General features: G+C 51.5%; 1 protein-coding gene across 2 annotated transcripts in view; it reads right to left on the reverse strand.

Moving 5' to 3' along the window:
• Nucleotides 1-15,304, reverse strand: part of LOC122373410 (FERM, ARHGEF and pleckstrin domain-containing protein 1-like) — a 50,351-nt gene extending 35,047 nt beyond the window's left edge. Inside the window, exons 1-2 of one of the 2 annotated variants that reach the window (XM_043351430.1) lie at nucleotides 15,065-15,304; nucleotides 8,777-9,113 (exon numbers count right to left, since the gene is read on the reverse strand). In XM_043351430.1, the coding sequence (XP_043207365.1) occupies nucleotides 8,777-8,935 (159 nt within the window). In that variant the 5' untranslated portion in view covers nucleotides 8,936-9,113; nucleotides 15,065-15,304. Of the gene's footprint in view, nucleotides 1-8,776; nucleotides 9,114-11,829; nucleotides 11,959-15,064 lie in introns of those variants that run through there. The other variant, XM_043351429.1, reaches the window with a different exon arrangement.
• Between the last annotated feature and the right edge of the window lie 5,014 nt (nucleotides 15,305-20,318).

Genomic DNA, 20,318 nt, shown 5'->3' on the forward strand with positions numbered 1-20,318 from the left:
ATCGTGCCGAGGGCGCCCATCTCTATGACCCGGGTGCCCTCTGTACGCGGCACCGTCACAGTGTCAGAGTCACCTTCGGCCCCGGCCCGCCGCCATCACCGGCGGGGGCGGGGGCGGGGGCGGGGGCGGGTGACGACACCCGCGCCGGCCGGCCGCCCGCCTCTCCAACACGTCACACCACCGCTCTGAGCACGCCGGTGATCCATCACCTGACCGGGGTGTGAGTGTGGGCGGCGGCGACAGACGACGGAGCTCAGAGGGCCGCCGCGGCGCCTAGCGGGACGGGCCGTCACCTCCCGCCGGTCTTACTACCATACGGGGAGAGCACCCGGTGGGATAGTCGTCACATTTCTCCACATCCCACGCCAACCAATCATCCCACAAAGCAGCCGGCACCAGCACCATACAAGGACAGCATCTGGTCAACGCCACATTTCTCCACATCCCACACCAACCAATCATCCAACAAAGCAGCCGGCGTCCACGGTGGCACCGTACGGCGAAAGCATCTGGTGAGACAACCACATCTCATCTCTCCACATCCTACCCAAACCCAGCATCAAACAAGGCAGCCGTGGAGGCGCCGCCGCCCTCAGTGTCAACAGGCGACACAACGCCCACTTGGAGGATCATCATGACACCGCAATTCAGCTTCCTGGGGTGGCAACCGCTCCAGCCCAGCAGGCGAGTAATACATAAATATACCCACTGACACACAGACCACAACGGGCGGATGCGTCGGCTAGGGCGGCGGCGCAGACGGGGCGAAAATACGGCATGTCGGACATGACGGGAATGCGAACGGGAGTAACTGACAGACGAGCGAGGCGAAGAATGATAAACACATCACTAGTGTGCCGACAGAATGACTGAATGAGAGGGCTCCGAGAACGGATATTGGGACTCAATAGGGACCGCTAATAAGGCGCAAACAATAAGGGCATACATAGCAGATGAACAGATGAACAAAGAACGAAGAAAGAGAGTGGAAAGTGAGCAATAAACGCCCAGGAAGCGGACAAATCAGAGGGTCATCTCCTGGTTATAGGGGACATTTGGGCAGCTCCATTGATAAGGTCGAGTTCAAGTCATTCTGATACGTGACCTCGCGGATGTGGGATATGATGTCGACCTTATCGAGACGGGTGTGAAGGGGCGGTTGGGACGGAGCTATAGTCGAGTTATGGATGGCTGGACGAGCGAACAGCAGTAGATACTGACTGGACTGGCGAACCAGAGAAAACAGCACAGCGACAGACAAATAAACGGGAGATACTATTGGCGGGCGGAATGGGCGATCGGTATATGGGATTGGGAACTATGTAGTGTCAGCAGACAGGGGAGGGACAGACAGATGAACCAGGCAGGGGAAGGGGATGATAAAGACAGACGGGTCGTCATTCCCGGCTGTCATCTAACAAACGAGCCAGGCAGGACCGCTTGGTCCGAGAGCCAAAGCCAGCCACCCTCAGGACAGCGGAGGCTGCCGATGACAGGATTCAAAGGTAAATTCCCGCGCCAGAAGGCTAGGGAACCAACGTCCTCAGGGCATGAGGTCATAATAGACAGAGCACAGTCCCACGAGCTGATCCCCTGCTTCCTAGCACATTGGAGGCAGCCCATCCTGCGGCGGCCAAGCACCACCAGCATTGACGAGCGGTGCCACCCGACTCGGGTCGCTTCCCGTCTCACACCGGAGTAAGCCGTAATACCACACATAGCCCACACCGTGCCATACCGCGCGGCCACTCTCGCGCGTCATCCGTCACTCTCCCTCAGCCGAGGTGTCTGCAGGCGTCACCACCGGCGCGGCGCCTCCCTCCCTCCCCACGGCCGGAGCAGTCCGAGCCGCGTGTAACAGACCGGCGGCGTGCGTCAACAGGGCACCGCTGGCAGACACCGGCCGCCGCCGCCGCCGCTGGAGTAGGCTGGAGCCGGACCAACGTCAACACTCGCCGCCCCCGCCCCCGCCCCCGCCGCCGCCGCCGCCCACGCGCTCCGTCCGTAGGACACGGGCTCGCGACTCGACTCGACGACAAATGACTACTGCCGCCGCGGCCGCAGTGTTGATCTTAGGTCTCCGACCCGGGCGGACCGTGCCAATGCAGCATACAGGTGGGAGGAAGGGAGTACCTCTCAGCCGAGGGCGGCACAAATGTATCCCCGTACCACTAGTCGGCCACCGCCCACCGTTCAAAACATAAAGCCGACCTGACATCTGAAACGCTCGCCGCCCAGACAGTTTTTCCTTGAGGTGTAGCTGGGTGTACCCTTCTGCGAACTGGTTGCATGACACCCATTCTGCCGCCTGAGCGTGTCACAAAACGGTGCTATGAGCCGATTGCACAGCGTGCCCCAAAAGCGTAGCAGACATGGGCGCCGCGGTGCAGAGTTCTTACTTCTTAGGGCGCCGGTCTGCAAACTCGCAGTACAAATGTAACACCGGTTGTCACTCCCTGGACAGACCCGGTAGTTCGTACTTTCTGAAGCTGTGGGTAACCCGGGATTCCACTCTTCGGACTGCCCCAGACAGCATTCTGCGGGCAGCTTTAGTTAGCTCTCAGATAACTGTCAACGGTCAGTTCCAGTCCGGACAGCTCATTCGGACATTCCGGATGAGCACATTCCGGATAGGTTTGATTAGCGCTCTCCGGATAGTTTTGGTGAGTACCGTGCTCTTCAACGCCGGGTAGCCCCGAAGGCGCTCCTCTTGCCCGGCCCAGAGGAGCTCCTGTCCGGCCCGGAGGAGCTCCAGCCCGGTCCCGGAGTTCCAGCCCTGCCCCGGAGGAGCTTCTGTCCGATCCCGGAGGAGCTCCAGCCCAGCCCGGAGGAGTTCCAGCCCGGTCCCGGAGGAGCTCCTGTCCAGCCCCGGAGGAGCATCATCTCTCATCATCTCATCTCATCTCAGCTCCTGTCCGGCCCCGGAGGAGCTCCTGTCCGGCCCGGAGGAACTCTTGTCCGGCCCGGAGGCGGTCCCGGCCGGTCACTGATGGGCACCCTGCACGCTCGCGTCGACACGCTCTACGGCTCCCGGTTCGGTCACCGGCACGGACGCTGCCCGCTGAGACATGACATCCGTCACTGTTGGCTGATCGGCGGAGAGCGGCATATGTCGGACGAGAAAAGTGCATCGACCGGAACACTGACCAGCTTCGATGATCTGATGGTAAATTCAGATTCGAACAACTCTCTTCAGCGTAGATACGTCTGTCTAGCCAAACTAGAAAGCCTGTGCAAAGGAGCATACATTTCCACTGGCTTAATCCGCTTCCAAACCAGGGAAAAATACGATGATGCAAGTAAGGTATACCTTAAATTTAAAATAAGATTCCAAACTTTAAAACGGTCGTTTTGCAAGTGCTTCTTCTGAGACCCATTTTTCAAGCCCAACCCAAGTCCCGTTCGCTTTCTACAAACTATTGTAAGCATCAATAAAATTACCTTACCCCGGCCCGATCAGACACTGAATTGATAGGAGACAACAGACGGCAGACGGTAAAGGGAAGCGGGCAAGCACGAAGGGCAGATGACCGACGACTAGAGGACAAGGGGAAAGTGGGCAGAGGACGGACTGGAGTGGGAGGCAGTCAGCAGCCAGGAAGCATAGACGGAAGGAATGTGAACAGCAGGCAAACGAGGGTCGACGGTAGTCGAAAGAGGCCAAACTGAAGACCAGAGTGAATGTGTTTGCCCCAAATAATTCGAGCGTCTTACCGACGACAGAGCTCAAATAACCGACGACGGGCAGGTCACGGCTGGCATACCCGGTTGCCTTGCTTATGCGGCAGGTGCCGATCAGTCATCAGTCTGACCTCACGTGATGACGTGTGCATGACGTCAGCGGCGCACTGACGGGCATCTCAGGAGCGCCACGAAACTCACCCAGCCGCGCCACCACTATATCGCGCTTATGCCGAGCGTTCCCCTCTCAGAGGAGATCAAAGCTCCTTGGGTTAGATCGTGGCGGTCCCCAGTACGCTTGGATTAGCGGCCAGCGGGGCATACCGCCTGGAGTCGCCCAGTTAAACACTGCCGCAGCTGAATAACTTGGTGAAAGCCCTCTGAAGCTGAGAGGCATGCAGTAATTACACCTACCCATTAGAAATAGAGGCTGAAAAAGGACTATTAGTTAAACAAAAACATATAGCACGAGGTACTCAACTTTTAGGAATTTTCAGTAGATCTAAAGCTATGCCGCACGATTTAATCCCTCTAAACATCCAAAACATTCCGTCCTTTGAGCAAACAGAAGGTGCGAAGTACAAGGTCATCAGTTAAATGGACAAGATGCCTGCGCTATCGCTGTCACCACCAGCTTCATTCCGTCTGTATCACCCCAGTGAGCCGGGCCGCTATCGGACGTTAAATACCGACCACACACGCTCTGCCGTTCTCGGCGCTACCTCGCCGGTATCGGCCAGGGACGCTATCTGCTCGCTGGGCCGCTCGATAGCGTCACAATGCGGATACGACGCGACGGCGACCGGCCGAGACGGCCCGCTGCGACCGCCCACCGTACGAAATTCACACGCAACACGCCACGGCCGAGTCGAGTTCCGGGCGGCGGCGGCCGGTCGTTCCACCGTCGCGCCCGCCCGTCTGGAGGGCTAGTTGGCCGGCGCGCTGTGGCCGGATTGCTTACAGGTCAGCCGTTTGGCCGGGCCGCCGGCGGGCGGGTCGTTGGGCCGGATTGCCGGCCGCCAGGAGACAGTGACGAACGGCGGTTGGCAGGTCGGCCGACCGGTCACGGGACGCGGCCAGCCAGCCGCCCCTGGCACCGGGCGGGGCGGGGGCTGGCACCGGGGGCGCCGCTGACCGCTCCGCGCTCATCTGGACCAGCGAGGTAACTTCCGACAGTGGTAATGGCCACCGACCGGGCCATCTCCGGGCCGCGTCCGATGACCTCGGCGTGGAAACCGGCCCCGACCGAGCGAGGAAGGGAGGCGGAAATCCAGAAAGAACAGAGAGGCAGGTGGGCTACTGGACAGAAAGAATAGCGAGGGAGCCGGACCACCAGACAGAAAAAAAGTGGCCACAGAGACGAACATAAAACGGAATAGGTGAAAAACCTCCAAATGGGAAATGCATGGAGGTGGACATCTACACAGCAAGGAAAGGGTGGAATGCGAATCTAAGAGACACCTCTGAACGGGACAGGAAGGGAAATTCCATCTCATTCCATCACAGACAGGCAAACAGCAGTTACCACACTGCTCCACCCCCGTCCTGTCTAAGACAGCCACCATGTACTCTGTCACCGTCACCCAGAGCCATGTCAGGATCCGGGACAGTTGCAGCTGCTGTCTGCCGGCCCACAGTGCACAGTGGGCGATCCGGCCGGTGTAGCCTCGCGAAACCTATCGGCATTCATAACATCCATGATTTTGAAGCTAGAACCACAATATTTAGAAGCAACCTTCTTGAATATCCAATGAGCATATGTTTTAAATAAGGACTAGCTCTTATAGGATGTGTGCTCTGTGGCGAGCTTGCAATTTGCCTTATTGCTGCTCGAATAACGCATGAATACTTTTGAAGGTAGGTCGAAATTTATGACGATATGAGCTGGGTAGGACATTGAAATGGTGTGTACTTCCATGGAAAATTGCTTCCAAACCAATTTTTTATTCAAACGATTATGCCCTACCAATTCATACATATCATGACACAGCGTAAATCTCGCCCGGCAAGGCCCCATTTCATAACGTGACCCAAGCAGCGGGTTTGGTTTTTGGCAAATAACTTCGCAAAAAATGGCCGCAGAACCACGATTTTGACATCGTCGTGTTCGCCTTGCTCAGGCGCGTCGAATAGTATACTTTTGTTCAGGTGAGGCCACCGTAAGGTCAACCTGACCTTGACCTCGAGTCAAGGTCAGGTCAGAGGTCTTCAAATCACGAAGTTGGTCGAAGGAGGTCATATCGCATATCATTCGATTCGGCAGGTCTTCCGAAGTCCATTGGTGACCTTGTCGACTCTCTAGCTCAATTTGATCGGGAGTTATTGACGAAAACCTCATATAACCCTAGTGACGTCATAAATGACGTCATGCAAGGTCAACAATGCAAAAATACAGCATCAGATCTTGCAAGGAGTGCATGAAGTAACGATTCCATCTACTTGAGACAATTGAATATCATTCCTGGCGCCAAAATAACAGTTTTCATATTTCCCCATTGACTTATAGGTGAGGTCACGTGAACTACCTGACTTTATGTGACATTTATGAAAAATCTGAGATATGCAAGTTGTAAGACCTCTGAAGGACAATAAGTCTTGCAAGTCTCACCTTCCTGTGAAAGTTACTCTGGCACTGAGAGCGTTGCAAGGTTGCGACATCTGAGGATCGTGCAGAGGTTCATTTATGACGTCATAGGTCAGTGACCTGACCTGACTTGAAAGTGCGGTTGGTGTCACAAGATGCAGCGTGCATCAAAGGTCAGGTATGCCAGGTTGCAGCTCTCTATTGCCTGGGTGTTTTTAGCTATCGCGAAAACACCCTTTGGGGCATTTACCACTTGTGCTCAAGTGCACCAAGCCACGGCCAACCCTTAGAAGAAAAAAGTGTCTGGATGCCAGGGCTGCAAGTGGCTGCAACTTTTCACTGGCTCCCGTAATAGATAGTGTCTTAGTGCATGCGATACAGCATGATTTTCAGTTCATCCTCGTAAAACTTTTTTTGCTGGGCTCGGTTAATTCAGTGAACGTAATGTTCAGTGGTTAAAAAAAAAAAAATATAAAAAGTTAACCTAATTATAAGACATTTTGAACTGATTTTGTCTACTTGCTTTCTATGGCGGAATCGTCTAAACATCTAAATTTCACTTTCCATGCAAAATGGATGCTCAACACCTAGCAATTTCATAGTTCCGCAAAACATTCAAAGAGCGTAAACATCGGCTGTGATTATCCCCCTTATGAAGTGTTACGGAACGCTGTCTTTAACGATACTTTTGTCCACGAAAAAATGTCTCCTGAGCCATGCAAATGCACCAATCGTAATCTTTGATGAATTTTCTGCCGACTAGTATGCGTTGTTTTGCAATTTTCGGAAAAAAGTGTCTTTGAGGTTTCGCGAGGCTAGACCGGCCCGATCGCCTACCGTGCAGTGGTTCGTAACAGACGGTCTCCCATGCTAGTAGCTCATGACCTGGACAGCACGGGCACCATGGCATTTTTTTTTTTTTATTCAGGCCTCCCTCCAACGGGCACTTGTATCCCATTTACAGGACGGCTCCTCCTCCTCCTCCTGGCCCTTGTTCCCCTACCCCCCAGGCTACGGCTGAAGTGGGAGCCTACCCCACACCTGGTGACACAGCCGGGGACGACGCCCGCGGAACGGGCGGAACCGGGAATCGAACCCGAACCCGGCACCGCCCGCACCGCGGGTCGACGCCTTAAAGGGACAGTATCACCATTTTGATGAAATTTGACATTGCATAGGCCCCACCTTTCTGGTCCGGGAACTGAAGACCGATCCTCGAAGCTCCACACCGTTATCCCGCTATCGCCGCTCAAAGTACGAAAGGGGTACTACACTTTGAATCGTGCTTCACTATCTTCACTGTTTAAATGTTTGCGCCGTTTTGAATTGACCGCCAGTAATAAAACTTTTACCCTGGTCATTTCATCACATTTTATAAAGCCAAAACGTTTTTCGCACTTATTCATCACCGTTAAATTCATTAAATAGTCGTAGGCAATTTCCGCTGTTTCCTTCGGATTCTAGCGGCTCAACAAAGGAATTCCTCCAGCTTGAATCACAATCTCCCTCCAATGTATGACGTTTATCACGTGATTGTCACGTGATATTTTATCCCAAAGTCAATTGTCACGTCCAATTGTCACTCCCTCCAATTGTCACGTGATATTTTTATAGGCAATACCTAAGGCTACCTCTCCCTAAGGACAACTCAATCAGAAGAACGACCGCGTAAGCGTAGCGTCAATAATGTATTATTTGCGCCAGTTCTGTAGTAATTTTGCATGCTTCCAAACTGGCGGCCATGCTTGTTGGTTCGCTCATGAAAATGAATCATGAAAATGAAATGTGGTTGCAATATTTTTCACCAAGTTCGGTCCTCAAACTATGTTTTTCTGATTCAGAAAAATAAGAAATGCTAGTAAAAAAAAATCAGCTCCATACATTGATTTTTTTTCGATGATACTGTCCCTTTAACCGACTGCGCCACCAGGGCCGCGAACACGTCTTCAGACAACATAGGACAGTGAACCCGAATCCATCGGTCCCAAGGCTACACGCACACCGAGTCTGCCGCCAACGTTCGATGCTCTCACTGCACGCAGACACCATCAGAGACGCTGCCAAAGACGCCATGCGTACACCATCAGCAGCGAGCTGGATTAATACCGTCAATCCTCCGCAAATGTACGGGCGCAGCGCCCGAGTACACAAGCTGCAGCGGAGCGGCCGGAACGAGCTTGGCCGCTGCCTGAACCACCATCGAGAAAGGGTTCAATTTTCCGTCCTCCGGCATGGCACCGGGCGTGTCAGGTATTAATAGGAGCTACCGGCCGGGCACGTGGCGGCCGGTTCGTCGATTGGGACGGAATGGGTCGTTGAAGGATCGATGTCGGGGTGCTGCCAGTTGCAGTCACTGCCAGCCGGCTATGGCACTCAGTCCGACCTCAATGAAGGATGCTTATAACCCCTTCCATCTGCCACACAAACTACACAGTATAAACAGACAGGTAAAGGCCCCCCACCCACCGATCATCCGACTGGTCCGGGGCGACATCCTCCGTCGCGACTCACCTGTATGTGAAACGGCACCACCAGGTCGTCCAGCAGCAGCACCCGCGCCGTCATCAGCTTGCTGGAGCCGGGGGTGGCAGGCGGCGTGCGCTCCCGGCCTGCCGACCCGGCGGCAGGGGCCGGCGGCGGCGGCGGCGGCGGCTCCCCGTGTAGAGACATAATCCTATCACCAACAGCGGCCCCCGGCTACCGACCAGCACCAGTGGTGCACACAGGTCGCCACCGATCGCGTACGGTCACCATCGGTCACCAGCACCGCGCTCACAGGTCACCGGCGGGCGGTCGCGATCACCAATTGTCACTGCTGGTTACCGGAGCGGGCGAGACACAGCATCACCTGCCGGGAGAGGGCGCAGGTCAGAACGGTGGTCAGAGACGACGCTGGAGCAAAGGTCAGATGGTGGCAAGAGTGAAGGTCAGAGGAGATGTTACAGCGAAGGTCAAAAGATAGGTTACGGTCGTGATAGGAACGTTGGACAGAATGTCGGATTACCAATGTCGTGCAACCGGGTGAGGCAACGACAGTTCGCCGGCGCTTCTAGGTGAACGGCATCCATACCTACGCACTGTATGACGGACACGTAGCAGACGACTGGTCAGAAGCTGAACAAGCAATTCGTGTTCACGGCGGACGAAGAAGGCCTATCAGGCGAACGCCAGAGGTCACCCGACAAAGCTGGCACCTGATTCTATGAATCCAATCATGCGAACAGCGCATTCACGACATATCTGGACAGCGGGCAGGTCGGCCAAAGGCCATGAACACCGACCAGTGCGCGCGAGCTCATTCACACAGCTATTGCCGCCAACACACCTTCATCTGACCTATCGCTGTCCGGTCGAAGACCGGACAGCGAACACGGACTGATGCGGTGTACAGATGACAACTTCCTCCCTGTTTAGTCAGGATGGGTTTTTCAAAAGCGTGGAGGGCCCCTTGGAAGCGTGTTGCGATGTCACCTCCCAGAAACCAGGCCACCGCTCGACAATCGCTCTACATACCACGCTGCTGTCGCCAGCCGCCTGACAGGAATACCATTAGCATTATATGTAATCTGAACCAGGCGAGCTGGCATGCTTTCAGCAAGTATCATCAGAACATGCACATTGCATGGAGGAGTGTTTCTGAGGCGCGTGCCGTCATATAGTGGTGAGTGCCACCACGGGCTGGGCCTTGAGGTTTCAAGGAGCACCGTCGTTTGTCCGAGACAACGGTGACAGTGGACAAGAGGATGGCTCGTGCTATCCGTCGGAGGTTGTCTCTCGGCTCGTTACAAACCGCCGCGGTCGCACCCAGGACCCTGGCAAGTTTGCGCCGCCGCGCTTGCCAGGTGTGCTGGATGGTTTTGACATGAAGGCGACACCGCCACCTCACCAGACCAGGGCTGTCTATCGCTGAGCAAATCGCGAGGTGATGCTGGTCGACTCCTAGCCGGTGATCACTCCACTCAGCTTCCAAACAGCCCGGAGCTCATTGTCGACCATGGAACGTAGTCGGCTGGACGATGGCACTCGCCACTACATATTCGAGGAAAGACTCGAACTGGCATCGATTTGGCGCGTACGGCACGTCGGCGGGTCCGACAGGAGCCTACGGTCCAGCGACAATACCAGGAACAATAAACAGACGTCGAGTAACACCGGGGGGAGGTAGGGTCACATTACCGCACGGCGCTCCGCGGCCCGGGGAGGGGGGCGGCACCCAATAACCTATCGATCCAGGGGGACGACCTGCCGGAAGTCAGCTGCGAGCTGACACCCCATCGCCTGACTACCCGACAGCGAGCTGACTGACTTGAGGAATGGATTCACGATGGTGGACGAGCTGCTACGCGGTGCACTGGCTTGTTCATGACACCGTACAAAATAGGGCGGGACGCGACATGGTATTACGTACTGATACCAGCTGAAGATCAAGGGCTCTGCACTGGCCTCACATGCGGATCAGTAGGGCTTCGGGACTCATCCAAGAAAGCAGCGTTAAGTCACAAAATACCAACGACACTGCATTGATTGCCAAACGTTCACTTCCTGCAAATACTTCCTGCACGTCCTCACTGCACCTCAAGTGTCGGGAAGTGAGCTGCCCAGCCGTTCGTTCAGAGCGAAGGTGGCCGTTCGTTCAGCAGCGGCAAATGTAGTCTGACGAGTGACGGAGCCGGCGCTTCGCCTCCGCTGCCGACTCCACCCTGTGACGTCACACAGGTGCCGCTGTGACGTCACTGGACCACTGCACCGGGCTGGATTCCAGCCGGCGGCGCGCCCACCTGCCCACCTGGACCGGGGCGACGGGCACGCCCCTGGCACCCAACACGGAACCACCGCCTGCCGAGACACGGTCCCACAAACAACGCCCAACACCGTGCAGCCCAGTCCAAAGTACGAGACAGACTCAACTTCTGAGACCATTCTATGTAAATATAATGCAAAGCATCTTTATCTGGCGAGACCATGAGCCGCGGCGGAGATTTATCGCTGCCGGCGGTGTCGGCCGCGTGTCACGCTTTACATGATGTTCAGCCGGAGACAAATGCTGCGCTGATGGTCCGAATGGGTCGGGCTGGCAATCTGCCGACAGACTACTCCCAGGCCGTCCCGCAGACAGTCGGCGCGGAAGGCGCGGATGCCACATGTGGTCCCTGCCGCTGTGCCTATTTACGGAGGCGGGGAAGGCACAATGCACCGCACGGCGCCCCGGCAGAGGCGGAGACAGAGTGGCTGGCGGTGGCCGAGATCGAGCAACAGGCGACAGGGACGGAGTGACTGGAGGCAGCGGAGATAGAGGGACAAATCCTTAAACGGAGATGAAACCACATAAAACCTTCAGCGAAGAGAAACCTACAACCCAGAGCTAGCTTCCTTTGAGCACCACACCCGCGTCCCGCATACACAAGAGCATATGCTGCATGGCGTGCTTTTCATCCAGAACAACAAATGCGGGACTCTCCAACACAACCCACAGCACAGACCGACAGGTCTCGCCCCTCTTCCTCTCCTACACAACATAACCAGGAAGGCAGCTGCTCCCTCTCATCCAGACCGTCGTTTCCCACCTGTAGAGCGACAGCAGTCTACCAGCAGCCGCGATCGGTCCCTCCACACTGAGATCACTAGTATCTACTCCACCACTGCGCCGGCGAGATCCGTCCGCCGCCGCGCCGCCACTCGGGCCGACTACGGCCGGCACGGCACGGCACGTGCGGCCGTACCGGCGCGGCTGACGTCACCCAGACGCCGCCGCCGCCGCCGCTGGCCGGCCGGGGCGGCACGGAGGCCCGATCGGCCGCGCCGACAGGCGGAGGCCGGCGGCGCTCTCCGCCCGACGCCTACCAGCAGGGCTGCGGAGTCGGAGTCGGAGTCGGTCGGAGTCGACAGTTGTGACCGGAGTCGGAGTCGGAGTCGATTTTAGAAACCCGAGCCGGAGTCGGAGTCGGAGTCACCGAAAATCTGTCGACTCCGCAGCCCTGCTAGGTCTGCGGAGTCGGAGTCGGGAGTTGGAGTCGGTCGGAGTCGACAATTCTGGCCGGAGTCGGAGTCGGAGCTGGTTTTTGAAAGCCGGAGTCGGAGCTGGTTTTTGAAAGCCGGAGTCGCCGAAAATCCATCGACTCCGCAGCCCTGCCTACCAGCCAGGACGGGGCCACTGGCCGAACGGGATGATGCCTGATGGGATACGACGGATAGCCTGATTGGCTGGCGTATGAGCAATATGAGCGTCATGATCGAAGGGAGTGTCGCGCTCTATTGGTAATGTTGGTAGGGGTATTGTTGGCACTTGGCGATGAGGTGGGCGTGTCACTTGTCACCTGCCGCTGCTACATGGATACAACTCCCGAGCGAAGGCTATCGACAGAAAGAACGACGCTTACCGTATTGGTTTGTAGCGCAACAACTGGAACATGGAACAAGACGCTACAACTGACACTAACCCGGTCACTAAAAACTGGAGCAAGATTATGTGACTGTCCCTAACTTCATATACAAATGTTTTAAAAAAATCCGTCCTCCCTTAGTTCACTTGGTATAGCATACGACTCCCGGTGGTGATAGTCCGCAGGTTCGAGTCACTCCGCCGCTCGGTACACGAGACTCACGCCTGAGATGGTCAGCGGTTGCTGGGAGCAGCCGTGGCCAGTTGAGGTCAGTTGAAAAGGACGGTGTTCGGCTTTGAACGGGCACACTCAACTGGTCATCAAAATTGGCTAGATACCCGAAATTGCCCGATTGGAAGGCATACTATTAGGGACCGAGCAATCAAGCTCGGCTTAGCGTGGGCTGCAGTTCCGTTAATCCGTATTTCATCCATTGAAACATAAGGGCTTGATTTGTGTTCTCTTTTTTACTTAGCGGCCTAGTATAGCAAATGGTCACACTAAAACTTTTTTTTTCTAAATGGCCAGCAGCCTTGCCCCACCACATAAGCAGTGTCTGCACTGCAAGCGAGATTATTAATGTTGTTTTATATTCAATGAGCCAAGACATATGGGAGACAGCATGCCACTAGTCCACCAAGAACAGTGTCATGCAAGGTCTAAAATCATGCATGGTAAAGGCTATACAACTAGCTAGGCACAGCGACGTAGCCAACGTACAGTGTACTTTGTCGGCGGTGCAGGTGCTGCTTAAGATTGCTTGGTGTAAAAGTATCATAGATACCTTTTTATAAGCTTACTTCGAGCCTTTTAAATGGAAAGATTCACAACGACAGAGCCTCCGCTAAGCACGGCTTGTTGCGTTGACACTGCCCTCTACCCTCCGATCGCGTAATTCCTGGTCTACAGGGTCCGGCAAAAGTGACCTCTACCTATGGCAATATATACTTTCCGGTTCCTAATCGTTTCTTCCTCTAAGGATAATGAAGTCGAAAAATGAATGTCAGAATTTTATATTTCGGGGAGCTGAATCTCAGTCAGCATGCTTCAGGTCTAAATGACACAGCATGTCATTACTGGTCAGTTGGGCCATCTGCCTGCACAGTCCAGCGTAAAAGGGATAAGCATACGGCTGCTGGCACCGTTGCTGATGGTTGCAGATGGGGTTCGCCCACCAGTTCAACAGTGACCAAACAACATTTCGACAGTGACAGAAATCGCATTGAAGAAGGCGGCCCGGAAGAGGGGCCAGTTGGTGATCAAGTTGGCCAAACGGCTTATGCGCATGGGCTATCCCATCTCCAGGCAGGACCATGAGATGCTTTTGAAAGAGCTGAGACTCGTTACGTACAGGAGCTTCCGGCGGCTCGTTTCTTAGTCGATGCATGATCTATGACAGCTCAGCACACATTTGCATGCAAGATTGCATGCCAGCTCATCACTCTGCCAAGGCCCAGTGGTGGTGCGAATCAAAACTGCCAGACTTCTGAAGGAAGGAAGTCTTGCCAGCTACCATCCAGACCTAATCCTGATCGAGGAGCTTTGGGCTATGGACTATCGTCCAGCAGGACCAGGACGAACAGAAGCCTCTGTCTCCACCTCTGCCTTGTCTCACTCTCCTGTCTCCTGTCTCCATCTCCATATTGAATAAATATAAATGAACAAATGAATAGATAAAAGAATAGGCAAACTTGAGATAACAGGAGGGAAGGGCCAAGGGGTGTCTGAACCAGATTGCAAGGTCCCAATGATGATGACATTGAATAATAACAGAGATGAAGATGACAGGTCATGTCAACATTCACCAAACAAGGAAAAGGAGTTTCACATTGCTGCATTTTCTATTTCAGTCTTTTTACTAGCTAAAATCATACCTTTGCTGGTCCCGTAGCTCAGTCGGTAGAGCATTGGACTCTGCATGGTGGAAGCACGCATTCCCAGTTACAACAGTCTGGGTTTGAAGCGTGACGAGCGCTGCGCGACGAGCGCTTGACGTTTATGGGCCGACAGGTATGGTTGCGGTTGGTGGTAGGCTGTAGCCAGGCAGTCAGTGAGGGGACAGACCGTGCGTGGCTATGTGAGCAAATTAACCTTTGGACTCTAAATTCTGTTGAATTGCATGGTCGGGAGGCAGAGGGCAGGGTCAACACAACAGGCTTCGCCTAGCGGGGGCTCTGTCCTTGTCAATCCTACCAATCAAAAGGTTCAAACTATATTTTTAAAAAATGTGTAATACCTATTTATGATCAATTTCTTTTCAATTGTTTGTTATTAGATTTAGCTTGAATCTTGAATGGATGGATTGAATGGACAGACTATTGTAGAAATTGAATTTCAATTGTAGAAATTGAATTTCTACAATTCAACCTTAAAAAAAACACGACCACTTGGCATTCCACACAAAAATGAAAAGCCTTACCGTAACACAGCAACTGTTTGAATGACTCTGAATGACCAGGCAAGAGACTCGAGCATCAAGGTGAGTCTCTGATAATTCACAAATTAAGCCTGTGTATATTTTCAAATAATGAGAACCCTCCCACCAGGAAACATTATACAAACAATAATAATAAACAAATCAAAATGAAATAACTTCTGTGAGGCAAATATTGTGTGCGCTGGAAACGTCTACAAACAACTATCAAGGCTGTGAATAAATAAAATCATATTTGTAAATTGCGATGTTGTTTGTGTATCGAAGTATTTCGTATATTTGCTGTAATTTAATGCATGTATTTTTCACATTTTTTAAAACATAATTTAATGTGAATTACAAACAAAGAAACTACTACGATTGGCCTAGCGTTCGACATCCGGACAATCGCAGATAATTTTCCGGGAGTACCGATAATTTTTTTGTTTTTGCAGGGACCATCGATGCAATTTGTCACATTTTACATTGCTTTTGCTTCAAAAAAACCTGTTTTACCCATTGAAATGCCCATTGTGCGCGGTGTCAGCCTAAAACACCGAATGATCCCGATGATTCGGGAAAGTTGTCCCACGGTATATAGAGAGGTATCCCTGATTATCCGGATGTCGAACGCGCGCAAAAGTTTCCATTTGATAGAGCAGTAAATATAGGCCAATTATCGGGCAATTTTAAATGCTTAATTGTTACTTGGCAAATGCATGTAAAATTAACAAAATAAATGTTTTGAACTGTTTCATTATTTTCTCCATTCTTCCTTCCTGCCATAGCCGCGTTACCGTGAATTTTCTGAAAGCATTTCAGGTTTTCAATCAGTTTTATTTCGAGTTCTATTTCCTGATGAATATTTTTCACTCCTGGTCCTAGAACTTAGCCATGCTAGATGTCCGAAATCTTTTTAAAAATCCAAAATAGCATTGATTGTCTTATTTCATCACTTGGTATTGTATTTCCGGTTAGTGACTCAGCTGGCTAGGGAACGCCTTGCGCATGCGCGGTAGAGCTCTCTTATCCCAGCTTGACACATCGCTGGCCGTATGTGAGTTTCTTATGTATTTTGCATGCATGTATTGATGGTTTTCTTGCACGTGACATTTAATTTGTTTGTTGTATGCTTGCTAGAGGGGATGCCGAACCATACGTCGGCTTAAATTAGGCTAATTGATCATTATGTAGTCGGTTCACAGCGCTTCATTTGTCGCATGTGCGAACCATAAGCCACATGTTGGCTTGTTTACCACTATTGTCGCATTTTCTTTGTTGTTTTTGTGTTGAAATCATCATAGGACATTATTTTTTCTGGTATGCAGAAAAAATTATTTGCAGATATGCAGAGCTATGCAAATAATGAAAGTGAAGTACCGCTGTAAGGTGTATACTTTATATGCATGGCTAGTTTTGAATGCCTATGACAGTTTTTTAGCCCACGAGCCGCTGGGGGGGGCATAAAGTTGCCCCCCCTTTACGTTTTGTGAAATATCTCCGGAACCTGATGAGCTACGAACGTGAAACTTGGCATAGCTTCAAATGAATACCTAGGCAATGTTTGAGGAAAGTTTGGTGGTTGTAACACCTAAGATGACGTCACAGTGACGTCATAAAGTTTTGTCGTTTTCCGAGATGGACCGTTTCTGATGACGCTGAGCATGAAACTCGACTGTAAATGAACTAGACAGCACCTGCTGTCATCCTAAAACATCTTACTACACTTCCATCTAGTTTCTGACCAATTATCGGCCCTTTATATTCGGTCCCATATATGTGATGTATCGTGAGGAATATGAGAGTCGCAAATCTATAATTTCACTTATGACGTCACTGTGACGTCATTTCAAATGGGATCGACACCAAATTTGGACACAACCTCGGCTAGGTATTCAGGAAGATGTGTGCAAAGTTTCGCTTCTCTATCTCTTCGCGTTGCGACGATATCGTCGCAGAAGTAAAGGGGGGCAACTTTATGCCCCCCCCCCCCAGCGGCCGGCGGGTGGCGCGGAGGCCCAGCGGCCGCCGGGTTAAGGCTTTTGGCCATGGTGAAGTGTGAAGAGGTTATTGCCAGTCTTACTGTAGGTAGTACCTATTGATAATCTGCGTGACCTTGCAAAATGAAATGCATTTATTTTAGGATTTTAAAATGCTGAACTGTGTTTTACTAAAAATAAAATGGGTTTAAAATTGATGCAAGTAGGTAATGAAATTGGGTAAATGTGTAGATGAGGTATGGTGAAAATAGAAAACATAGTGTAACCTTTACTTGACCTAACCTTGCCCACTGACCTACTAGGTACCTTAGGTATTAGTAGAGCAGACGTCAAACGAAGGTTTTCCAACTGAGGAGAGGGGCTATCCCGGGGGTGCTTCTTTCTAACAAAACCTAAACAAAACTAACTGACCTACAAACCTACAGTGCCTCCTTGGTTGGAAAGCCTTGTGATGTCTGCTCTGCTAATACAAACCTAAAACCTACAAGCCTACAGCGCCTCTCCTCAGTTTGAAAACCTCTGCGCTATGTCTGCTCTGATAATGCCCAACCTTGAACCTACCGACGTACAATCTACAAGCCTACCAACCTAAAACCTAAAATCCACGAACATTCAACCTACAACCCAGGTGTTGTCCATCTGAACTGCACAGTCACGTGACCCATTTGACCTTCGGATCCAATTCTGGTAGTCAATTCTGGCGCTTTTGTTACCATAGCGAAAAATATAACCCCGTGTTCAAAGTTTTGCTGACGACTAAGATTCTGCGTAATCTGGCCAATGACGTTCGAGAACCGCGGCCAAGCCCCGCTGATCTTGAACGTGATTGGTCGGACGGCGTTTAGAATCTTCGTCGTCCGGGAGACTGCGAACACGGGGTAAGCCAAGGGGTAAACAATCTGTGCGTGGAATGGGGAGTGGTGAATGTGTAAGGGTGATGATGGGCTGATTCGTCGATTTTTATTTATACTTTTATCCTTATTATACATTCTGATCATTTTGTTTATGTTCAGGAGTTTTCTCTGTTGATTTAACATAAAAAACTTTGTGTTTTACTGTTAATGCCAAGTGCCATGTTGATATTGAAATTGGGTTACAATTCCATACCTATTCACCTGTTTTTCTATGGCCTGTTGTGCATCATATTATTGGTAATGTGAATATAGGTACTCCATACACTGCTATTTTTGGGTATATATTAATGTCTGACCTGATTTTACTTCACGTCTTCACTTCACCTTATATTTTCTTGCAGCAACAGTTATCACACCATTATTGTGCAAAAATAAGGGTGGTGTTTCGCGACACTTGCCAGCCACTTTTGATTTCCATAGAGACATCAACAAGCCTATACCTCCAACACTACCAGAGGTTGTCGCTAGCTCACAGATTGCGCTGGCAGCGCCAGCGCGCCCGTGAAACACAGCCAGGGGTTTCCTCTGTAACGTCATTGTTGTCTAGGTACTTGGGCCTTCATCAATTGTTAACAGCTACAAAAATTGGAATTAAAAATGTCCAGGTATTATGAGCATCAGCCAAACAGGGAAGTGAATTTGGCTACAGCCCATCTTGCAACGCCTCAATGAAATTTAACGAGAAACTTAAATTGAGGGAGCAGCTACATAACTGAGGTAAAGCCCATCAATCCTTGTGGATTTACCTACATAACTGAGGTAAATCCACAAGGCACTTTGAGTTCAAACTATGAAGTGACTCCAAGCGAAATATAACAGAAATTGGGACTTTGTGGAGCTTAGAAATAATCTGCTTAGTGCTGGATGAATGTTTTCACTTAAAATAAACACCACCATATTTGAGTCATGAAAAAGTGTTTGGTAAGCATAAGCTTGTAGCATAAAAGATGTTTGTGAAATGTCACTAGATTTTAAAGTGTTAGTCTCTGCACATTGATTCTCTGATTGTTTGAATGATGAAGTCTCTGCACAGTCTCTGATTGACTGAATGAGCTCTGCAGTCACAATAATGAAGTTCATGGGAAGATATGATTTGTAATAAAAGAATGTAATATTTTGAGTTGATTTTACCTATTCTGTGAAGATCATAGCATGTTAACAGCATTCCAAACAGGGCATGTCAAAGGTTGGATGGATCTTGCGATTTCCTTGAAGTGTGACTGTTTACCATATGTTGTTTTTTTATTCAAAGTTATTGTTAAAGTCAACCAACTTTTGCAACATTGAGGGTCATACTTTAGCTTTGGAAACAAGACATATTATGTAGTTATGCTGATCTTCTTTTCCAGTCTTTGATTATCACTTAATTTCATTCACTTTTGATGTAGTGAAATTCATGATCATTTTAATGACAAGCTACATTTGAAATGTATTGTTGCTCCCTTTTTTACCATGCATATTTTTGTGTCTTGTGAGGTCTCATATCAATATAGCAATAACAAGAGCAGTAACATGCATAGTTTGCTTGTGTTGTCATAACTTTGTACAATATTTCCAGCTTTATAATATGCAGTTACCTCACATTGGGCATCACACATATATTTTTTTCCTGCAGGAGGAAAGACACAGAGCCAACTAGTGACTCATGTTTGTGCTCCTATCACTTCACCCCTGGGGAATCAGTGCCTACACCCCTTGAGTATAATGGTCATCGAGGGGTGCTGTCCTGACATGTTCACTTTCTGTTGAGAAGGTTAGAACAAATACCATGTGTGTCATTTAGTTGCATATATAATACCTTCATGTTAAGTCTGCATTAAGTCTAAAGTCTGTAGCCACCCTTAATCCTAGGTTGTTGTGACCTTAATCTAGCCTGGGTGAATATCTTGCTGTACTTAAAGCACAGACTGCGCTACGCCCCGGCACGGCGGCCGGGGCGCCTCCCCTGGAAGAAAACGGCATCGGGGAGAGGGGACGGACGGCGAGGAGCCGGGGAAGGAGCGCGGTACCGTCACCCCACAAGCCGCCCGCAGCACCGCCGTTATTCTTGTGCCTCTTGGGCGCCGCCGACGCCCTGCGGTTGGGGAGCGCATCCCAGACGGGCGGGAGCCGGGAGGGCCGCCTGCGCCACCCGGCCGGCGAAGCAGCAGCCCGGCCAGGCGCGGCGGGCGGCTGGGTAGCGGCCGGACTGAGACGAGTCCCGAGTCGCTCCATGTCTGTCCCTTGCGAAACTAGTACCGCCGCCGCCCAGCCTTGATGGGTCACTACGAGGAAAAGGCGAGCCCGCTCCCAGTACCTGGCGTGGAGCTCCCGCGCGGGTACGCCGCCTCACCGATGGCCCCTGGT

Source organism: Amphibalanus amphitrite, unplaced genomic scaffold (assembly GCF_019059575.1).
Source record: "Amphibalanus amphitrite isolate SeventyFive unplaced genomic scaffold, NRLGWU_Aamphi_draft 001490F_arrow, whole genome shotgun sequence".
Taxonomy (NCBI): domain Eukaryota; kingdom Metazoa; phylum Arthropoda; class Thecostraca; order Balanomorpha; family Balanidae; genus Amphibalanus; species Amphibalanus amphitrite.